The sequence below is a fragment of the Antrostomus carolinensis genome, unplaced genomic scaffold (genome assembly GCF_000700745.2).
Source record: "Antrostomus carolinensis isolate BGI_N321 unplaced genomic scaffold, ASM70074v2 scaffold29179, whole genome shotgun sequence".
Classification (NCBI taxonomy): domain Eukaryota; kingdom Metazoa; phylum Chordata; class Aves; order Caprimulgiformes; family Caprimulgidae; genus Antrostomus; species Antrostomus carolinensis.
In genome coordinates this window covers 16,227-26,027 of record NW_010338356.1, presented here as the reverse complement: position 1 = coordinate 26,027, position 9,801 = coordinate 16,227, and the positions used below count along the sequence as shown (strand labels likewise).

The 9,801-nt window shown below is 41.2% G+C and overlaps 1 protein-coding gene across 1 annotated transcript; it reads left to right on the top strand.

The window, feature by feature from the left end:
• Positions 1-825: 825 nt before the first annotated feature.
• On the top strand, positions 826-9,325 carry LOC104530798 (protein kinase C theta type-like; the record flags this gene model as incomplete). The annotated part of the gene is made up of 4 exons (XM_010175492.2): positions 826-991; positions 5,359-5,547; positions 7,524-7,652; positions 8,991-9,325. Coding segments are annotated over 4 exons (640 nt in total), but the record flags the coding sequence as incomplete, so codon positions are not given.
• Positions 9,326-9,801: the final 476 nt, after the last annotated feature.

The following is a 9,801-nucleotide window of genomic DNA, read 5'->3' as shown; positions in this document are numbered from 1 at the left end:
AAATATAAATATAAATATTTATTTATTTATATTAAATAGAAGCCATGCCAGCCTTCCTTTCTTTCTGCCTTTTTCTTTCTTTCTTTACATGTTTTTCTCTCCTTTCAGAGGTTGCCCCCACATGAGGACCTCTTTGTTCTCTGACAATGGTCATGATTCATCAGCTCACTTGCTTTTATTTCCTTCTCTTTGTATTTCTTTTTTCTCTCTGTCGGGGCTCTTTGCTTCCCACAGTAGCTCAGAGCCTGAAACCTCTGACAACAGCTAGGCAGCTGTGTGTGAAGGGCTTTGTAAATCCCTGGGGCTCAGATAGTGCTACTTGGTAGTGAAAAGGTGGTGGAAGTTCTGCTGATGTCTGGGATTATTCTGACCCTCTGCAAGCTGTGCAGGGCTTGTGGGTCCTTACCTCTTCCAACATTTGTAGAGCCTGCACTGAGAGGGAGAGCTGAAAGCAGCTTCAGAGGGAGAACTGAGACTTTCAAGGAAGGAGAAAGTGAGCATTAGCTGGTCCCTTCTTGCTCACCTTCTCCAGGCTGTGTTAGGGTAGAAGCATCAGCTGGCACAAAGTCCTTTTCAGCTTCACTATTCTGTATCCTCAAAGGAGGTAGCTTTTAGAAGATATCTTGGGTAAAGTCTTCTCCAGCAAATTAATCAGTGCTGGGACAGGAGAAATGAAGAGGGATATTGAAGTCCAAGAGAATGACTCCTCGTTCAGCTCTCAGCCTTCCTTTGTAATTGCAATGTGTAGGCACTACATAGAGGCAGATGGTACCTTGAAACATGTAACCTGGTAAAATCACTTGTGCGACTCTGTAACACTTAAAGAAGGGGTTTCCTTCTCTTCCTCCACAGAGACTTGAAGCTAGACAACGTCCTCTTAGACAATGAGGGGCACATCAAAATTGCTGACTTCGGGATGTGCAAGGAGAACATGTTTGGAGATGCAAAGACAAGTACTTTCTGTGGGACTCCTGACTACATTGCTCCTGAGGTAAGTGTGGGGTTCAGAGAAGTCAGCAAGCTGCTGTGAGACAGAGAATGTGTCTTAGGACGTGACTGTCTGTCAGTGGTGGAGAGTGCAAAGGCTAATAACCTGATCTTGAGCAGTTCCAGGCTAGAAAATGGATTTCAGTTTGACTCAGAGTCTGCGTTGCTGTCTGGCATTGAATATTTTTTTCTGACCAATTCATTTTTTGTGCTAATGGGCCTGGGAAGCAAGTGGTGCTTGGCTTAATCAAGAAACAGAATGCTTAATGCAAATCTAGTTTGGACCATGGTAGAAGAAACTCCAAGAGGTAGGTCCTGAAATTCAGGGATAGAAAGAGCACAAAGAATTGGAAGCATGTTCCCTAGCTAGCTAACAGTAGGCTTCCATGGCTGTACAGGATCCTTGATAGCTGGTAGGGAGCTGTGGGCACTTCTAAGGAATGATGTTCATCACAATCTAAGAGAGAAAATAGAGAAAGGTGGGACAAAATGCCCACATGGAGCTGATTCTCCCTCTTCATTGATTAGCCACCTTTTAGACAGAGACGAGAGGCTGGGTCCATGAGAAAGCAGTGATTTGGGTTCACCTTCCCTCTGGCATGTGCTCTGATGCTTGAATAGGGATGGCACCCATAAGCTTGGACTTCTTCCTTACTCAGACAGGTTCTTAGATAGCTGCAAACACAGCCTGCATCACGAGCATCATCCCAGAGCTGAATAAGGCACCATATGCTCTGAAAAGGCTCTATCATCAGAGGCATAACCTTAAAACTAAGCACAGACTTGAAGGTCTGTCTAGATAAAAAACAACCCATAGCTGCTTGTAAACGGGATGGAGACGCTTGGAGACATAAACATGAGAATGGTCATAGATCCTGACTTTTCCCCTCTAAATGCCAGCGGTCAGAGGAGAAATGTTGCTGTCTGAAGAACAGCTGGAACCCAACTTGCTAACTCTGGGCTCTGGACTACCTGCTTCTCTGCTTTGGCTGTGCATGGTACCAGAGCACCTCATATCACTGCATGAATCCATCCCTGGAGGACATGCCTCCACAAGTTGCCTCCTGGTGAAGGAGGTTCTAAAACTAGAGATGACAGGGTTATATCAGGAACAGTCTGTGTTTGAGCTGACAAGGGCAAAGCAGAGCTTGTAAAGTCTGTTAGGGTCCTGGTCTGTCCCCTTGTCTTAGGAAGGCTGGGACTTGTCTCCAACCTCCATGCAAAAAAATACCAATAGTTCTTCTTATCCTTCTTCAGTTGACATCTACTGATACTTGGAGAAAAGCTGAACTTGGCCTCCATGTGCCCATGCAATAGAACTGGGTGGTCATAGACACCAGATTCCAGCTTACCAGTAGTGAGATCCTTTGTCCTTCCCCTTATTTCTTTCCATTTTTTCCCAGACAGAAACTTGCTCAATATTTTTTTTTTCCTAGTAAATTTAGATATTTTGGACTAGATCCTTTGAGAAAAGAGAAAGCTCCCTTAACCTGGTGATTTCACACAATGATAGATCTTACTACAGAGAGGCTTTGACTAATTAGGTGGCAAACTGGGGCCAAAGAAAACATTTTTCAGCTCAGAGAAGAACCTACGAGTCATCCATGCATCATGTCCAACATCACTCTGAAATCCATTTATTTGCCTTTCAAGATCCCATTTCCTGATTTTAGTGTTTTCATGATGGATATTGGTACTTTCCAAATAGCTTTTAAAGCTTTTGATTTTTTTTTTTCCCTTTTCACGATAATTCATTGATCTCTCATTGTGCAGCAAGGGCTCAATTCTGATGTAGGTTACACCACTGCTGACACAAGGGCTGGTCTCTTCAGATCAATTGGATTTGTATTGCATAAGAGCAGGTGTAAGTATGCTCTGCAATCAAGTTACAATTGTCTTTTATTCCACTTCAATATGCTTTTATTTTTTTTAAAAAAAGCTATTTTCTGATCCTAAAAAAGAGCCAAGTGATAACAAATGATAATCCATTATCTGTGATTTTACTTCATAGAAATAACAAAGACTAAAATAGCTCAGAGTTTTATTTCTGCACCGTCATTTATTTTAGAGATTCAGTGAGTGCATATAAAACATTTTACCTCTAAACTGAAAGCACTGCTAGAGTTTATGTATCATCTCTCCTGCCAGAGGCAGGAGCACTGGACTTTTTGTCAGTATTTCAACACAGTTGCTAACACTGTAATTTGTTACAGAACCAGCACCTTGGCTACAGACCTGCAAATAAGGGGGCTCTGGGTCAGTAGACAAGCAATTGTTTTTATTTCAAAAAATATTTGACAAAAAAAAAAAAAAAGACTGAACCTGAAATGAATTTGCTGAGTTTATTTATTTTTTTCCAGAGAATTGCAAAGCTAATAAATCTTTTCTTTGACTTCCATGCAACATTTAATTTCAATTTCCAGACATTTTATACTTTAAAGGCAAAGCCTTATAAAAATAATGTCTTTTCAGAAGGAAAGGTTGGGATGATTTTGTTTATAAGTGATCCAGAATAAATATATTAGAGAGTCTTGCTGATTCCTTTTTTTTGGCTCTGAGCTCACTGTATATACTGTGACTTATATTCAAATATCTTTCTTGTCCTTTTTGCATCTCCTCTTTTTGACATTTTTGGAAAAGGTTGTGTTAGTTATGAGCACTCTACATCAGCTTGGGTTTACACTTCTGATATTAAGGTCCTGCTTTGCTAGATGCCACAGGTACATCAGAGGGGGACACTTCTCACCTAATGTGAGAAAATTCATCTAAAAATGAAGTGTTAGATGGAACTTTATAGTGTTGTAGAAGGACAAGCATCCCAGAAGACAAGTCATCCATTCCTATCTTAGGTGTGTAAATCAGTTAAATCACCATTTTCCCTCCACTGACTGTAGAGAGACTCTGGATAACTAAATTAAGAAGACACATAATTTCTAGGCAATAAGATGAATCTGGGCCCAAGTGGCAATTTGCAAGCAATGAAGACAAGGTATGAAAACAGTCAAGAAATTACTCACCCAGTTCCACTGTACCTCAGGGCCAGCAGTAAAGATCACATATCTCAATCATAATTTTTAAACAATCAACAGTTTGATGTGTACTGATCTGAATAGTTGTTTTCACTGGTATTAAACCATCTCCAGGGCTTGTCATTACTATCTACACCATAGGTATAGGATAGGGGATCACACTGCAACCAAGCTGTGGCCTCAAGAGTAAAGATTATGCCTTAGAATGAACTATTCCCTTCTCCAGCTCTAAAATCCTGATGAGGATCCTAGACATCATAGTCATCACGTGTACCTCTAGATGTCTGCAATGTGAATTTCTATATATGAGCAAATTGTCTAAGCTCCTTGGACACCAAAGGAGACAAATGGGGGAGTTGTATTTTACAGCAGGTAGATACTTAGCTGGGTGTCTGAAATTGGACTCATTATCTTCCTTGACTATAAAAGGAGCTAATGATAACTGGTTCAGCTCTCAGTATCTCCATAACAGATACCTAAAGGCAAGTGTGATTAATTTTGCTTCCCCAGAGTGGAAGTTTGAGAACTTGGTGATGTTTGGCCAAGTGCTTAGGGGACGAAAATGCCACATCCCTTCTTAGGGGAGGGTGACACTGCAGCTGACCCTCCCTGGTACCCACACACTGGATGCAGCCTTCACTTTATAGATGATACAGAAAGGCACAAACCAATGGACTGGCTGAGGTCAAACTCCTGTCAAACTCCTGTTACTCTACCTATATAGAGTAGTTATCAACTACTAAGTATCAACTTAGTTGATCTCAAGAAGACAGAAGAGCAACTGCTTCATCATGCTTTTCCTGGGGGGCAGATTTTGCTGGGATAGATTCATACCATTTCCACTGACTGATAGTCCTAAAGTACTTTTACATTGTCAAACTTGCAATTTTAAAATACAGCTTGCGTGAGTTAAATCAGTCCCAAAATTCTAATACCTAACCATTTCTCTTCTTGGAGTTCACAAGCCTGATTTGAACCCTTTGGATAATTTGTAGAGCAGACAAAAGATTACTTGCCTCACTTTTTATGCTTTAGATATCCCTGATAGCCAGGGATTTGTTCAAGTAACTTAAAGGAACTAAAGAAACATGCAACCTGTTATCTGTAGTGCAAAGGACTGTTTTGGCACCCAGATGTGGCTGCAGTTTGGAGCTCCATCAACCACAGCTTCTGCACCACTGGCAGGTGCTCTGGCTTATGATGCAGGCAGGGAGAAGCACCTCTGCTGTCCCACTCAGTGCAAATCAGCTGTTGAAAGGTCAGAGTCTGGCCACCCTTCTGAAGCTGAAATACTGACGTCAGACATTTTGCATCTGCCTTTGTCACTCTTCTCTTTGGGCAGATATTGCTGGGGCAGAAGTACAACACCTCCGTTGACTGGTGGTCCTTTGGCGTCCTCCTGTATGAGATGCTTATTGGCCAATCTCCTTTCCACGGCCAAGATGAAGAGGAGCTTTTCCAGTCTATCCGTATGGATAATCCATTCTACCCTCGCTGGCTTGACAAGGATGCAAAGGACATTTTGGTGAAGGTAAGAATTACCACACATCAAACAAAAGTCTTTCTGCAGAACTGTCATCTTTGATTTGTGCATCTTCAGCTGCTGTTCAGAGAAACAAATTTAGAGTGTTAGGACCAGAAAGAGTCACTTTCTTGTCCGTGGACCTGAAAGCACACCTGACCTAAATCATAAGCCCATCTTTGTGTCTCCTTTCTCCTAAACTATGATGGTGGCTCCTCACATCCAGTAAGTAGGATCGCAGAGTGTCAGATACCAGCAGAGATCAGTTTCTTTGCAGAGCAATCCTCTGGTGCAAATCATGTTAACTCCTGGAAAAGATATTCTGACAGAATTCAAACTAAAGGTTACAGTGACTTCCTTGAAAATTATGGATTTGAAGCAGTTCTTGTGCCTCAGAGATATAAGGACATCTAGGGTAGATTGCTTTGGTGTTCAGCTTGATTTTCACTGGAGAATATTTTAGGTCTTTAGGAGATGTTAATTATCTTTATACCAATCAATAAACTTCCTTGCTTAGGAAAAAAATAAAACTTTTCTCCATTATCTACTATTCTCATTGCTACTGACTTTGGATAATTATACATGCTGCCCTGCTTAATGCCTGCATTATCAGAACAGAATTTAACCTGGGGAATCTGCACTGCTGTGTAATCAGTTACCTGTAGAACACTTCAGTTTTGGAGAGGCTTTGCCCACAGTGTTCACCAAAACCCAATGTCTGTCATTTTTTTAAAACAGGCCCTCGATGGTCCATATATCAAATCCTTTTGCTGCCACTTTTGGCATTAGATATTTCTATTTGTTCTTTGCTGAGTGGTGTCTGTTATAGGCTCACTGTTGGCCAAATAGAGTAGCAAGAAACTTCTACCATATCATAGAATCATAGAATTGCCTGGTTGGAAAAGACCTCTGAGATCATCAAGTCCAACCGTACCTGTCCACTACTAAACCATAGCTTTAAGCACCCAATCTACCCATCTTTTAAACACCTCCAGGGATGGTGACTCAACCACCTCCCTAGGTAGCCCATTCCAGTGCCTGAGAACCCTTTCAGTGAAGAAGTATTTCCTGACATTGTAACCCAAGTCCATTTTAAGATCATCTCCAATAATAAAGCACTTTTGAAAATTTGTTCTTAGCTCTGAAGTAGGACATACTGGTTGTATTCAGGTCACCTGCTATCAGGTGTGGCCACTATTCTTTTGCATTGACTTTAGAGGGATCTAGGATCTGGAGTGCTATGGGCCAGCTAACCTAATATTTGCCCCCAGTTCTAGTTTTTTCCTACCTTCAGCAGAGTTAGTAATTCATAGGAATTGTAGCCTGTAGTGCATAGTAAACACAAGCTATGTGAATTGGGAGTCTTTTGACAAAGTAGACAGTTGTCAACATCTGAGTTAGTCAGTGGAGAGAAGCAAGCACTTCCAGAGTGTCTTTTATCTCATCTTTAAGTTTGTAAAGGAGGTCAGATGATTTGCACCTAGGACATCTGGTTTTCTCCATTAATTATAAAGGGTCAAATATAGACACTCCAAGTGTCCAAAGGTATATATGGGTATGTATGGGTGAGTGTGACCCCAAATAGACCAGACTAGTTTTTTTCACAAATTATGCTTATATGTCAACCTTAAAAATTTTCCTGATAACAAGAAATTGTCTAGACCAAAGCTTGCAAGTGAGATCCAGATGTTTCACCTGTGTAGCTGCATATTTGCATGCTCAGACACACATGTTGTTGCCATTGGGGCAAATTTGTCCTCTCTCTCCTGCAAAGGAAATTATGTCCAAGGTCTCTCAGTTTTGGCACATTAGGCTAAGAATCTAAACAAGCTTTCCAAACAGAAATTTAGTAAGTTAGAAGAATCTTTACACTCTCAACAACCATGTTGAGTTTGAAGTCTGAGACCCTATCTGGTAGGCCTGTCCTAATGATTATACTGTTATTGATAAAAGACTAAGGTATTTATCTTTCTTCAATATTCTAGCTTTTTGTGAGAGAACCTGAGAGGAGACTGGGAGCAAAAGGGAACATCCGCCAGCATGCCTTTTTCCGAGAAATAAATTGGGAGGCTTTAGAAGAAAGAAGGATGGAGCCTCCTTTCAAACCACGAGTGGTAAGGATGCATCTTCTTTCATTTCTACCCATCTCAGGTCTTTCTTTCCTGAATCATTCGTTCCCCAAATATTTAAACCCTCCAGCACATACTAGCAATAAACCAATACCAGAATCCACAGTAATGTTATAAAACGTGTTATTTAGGGGCATTGTCCAAAATCTTCACACACAGGTCTTTGATGTCAGAGACTTCAAAAACCTGTTTAGATCCATGGACTCAGTATTTTAAAGGTGGATAAATGTCTGCTTCACACTGGAACTAACAGTTTTAGGCACCAAGTTAAGACTTTCAAAGTGCCCTCACACTTTCAGAATTATCTTCTGGAGCTGCTCTGCACACACAATCTCTCTGTGTAAAAGTAGATAAGAGTACCTTGGTCTTGGCCAGTCAGAATGGGAAGTGTTGACTCTTACTTAAATGTCCAAATGCTGATTAAATTGTTCACAGGCTGTCTGGTATGTTGTGTACATCAGATACAAGCAGCTGAAACCATCTACCCTTTGGATCTGCCACAGCATCCAGTCATTGGAAAGATAATTGTGAACTATCACAGAATCATTGAATCGTTTTGGTTCGAAAAGACCTTTAAGATCATGGAGCCCAACTATTAACCTAACACTGCCAAGTCCACCTCTAAACCATGGCATCACATCTACACATCTTTTAAATACCATCAGTGACTCCACCACTTCCATGGGCAGCCTGTTCCAATGCCTGAAAACCCTTTCAGTGAATATTTTTTTCCTAATATCGAAACTAAACCTCCCCTGGCACAATTTGAGGACATTTCCTCTTGTCCTGTCACTTGTTACTTGGGAGAAGAGACTGAGATCCACCTCTCTACAACCTCCTTTCAGGTAGTTGTAGAGAGCAAGAAGGTCTCCCCTCAGCCTCCTTTTCTCTAGACCAAACAACCCCAGTTCCCTCAGCAACTCCTCATCACACTTGTGCTCCAGACCCTTCCACAGCTCCTTTACCCTGGCTGGATTCATAGGCTCAATGTCTCCTATATAATATTTATTCCCATTACTACTTCAATAGGATGGTAATAAGCAAGTGATTAGCATTGGCTACTGGATGTTAAGAGCTTAGACAGAAGTTCACCACAGTCTGACATGTTACTGTGCATCATTTGGGCCGGAGTAACTAATCATTGTGCCAAAAGCCAAGAGCAAATGCATTGTGGGTTCCATGGCTGAGCTGAGCTTGCTCCCAACTAGTTGAGCTGAGCCCATAAGAAGCAGCCTGATAGGGCCAGTACCATTGTAATCAAGATCTGAATATGAATAGTTTGACATCTTTTTGTTTGTTTGTTTGTTTTTCCTTTTCTTGAAGAAATCTCCGAGTGACTGTAGCAACTTCGACAAGGAGTTTCTAAATGAAAAACCTAGACTGTCCTGTGCCGACAGAGCACTGATTAACAGCATGGACCAAAATATGTTCAGCAACTTTTCTTTTGTGAACCCTAAAATGGAAAAAATATTTTCCTGAGATCTGCTTTACCGAAGGAATTCTCTGTAATGGTTTGAGTAACACTTTGTCAACTGAAGACTCTACATGGTCATTTTTATCAAGAACCCACCAGAAAAACACCTCAGTGAAAGTTTTTACGATGCTTGGAGGCTTCCAACTTACTAAATTCTGTAGCAGATGCCATCCACTCCTCACTAATGATGAAGTTTCTTCATGGTATCTTTTGCTCTCTCTTCTCTCTTTTTCCAATGTTCTTGAATTTGAGAGCATCTGAAAATGAGGAGGTGCCAAAACCTGTTCCCCACCACTTGTACACACAGCCAATGGGTTTCCCTAAAAGAAAAAAAACAAGCATATTTGAGCTTCTGGTGATGTCAGTGCCAATTTCTACAAGGCTTACATCCTTCTGAAGGACAAATGGTTTGCTTCAGGACTGAAGGCATCTGGGAAGACTTCAGGCTGGCTGCTTTGGTAACCTCCACTTGTACATGTGCAGAATTGTGTACTTGTGCACAGGAGTTTTGAAGAAGCAATTTAACTCCCTACACACTTTAAAAATAATGTCCACAGGTGTTAGGATTCAATTTTGCTCCACAGGAACAAAGAGACTTTGCGGGTGCCTATTCCAGCGTTTGTATATCTCAACCCTGAAGGAGGATCATTGCCATGGCAT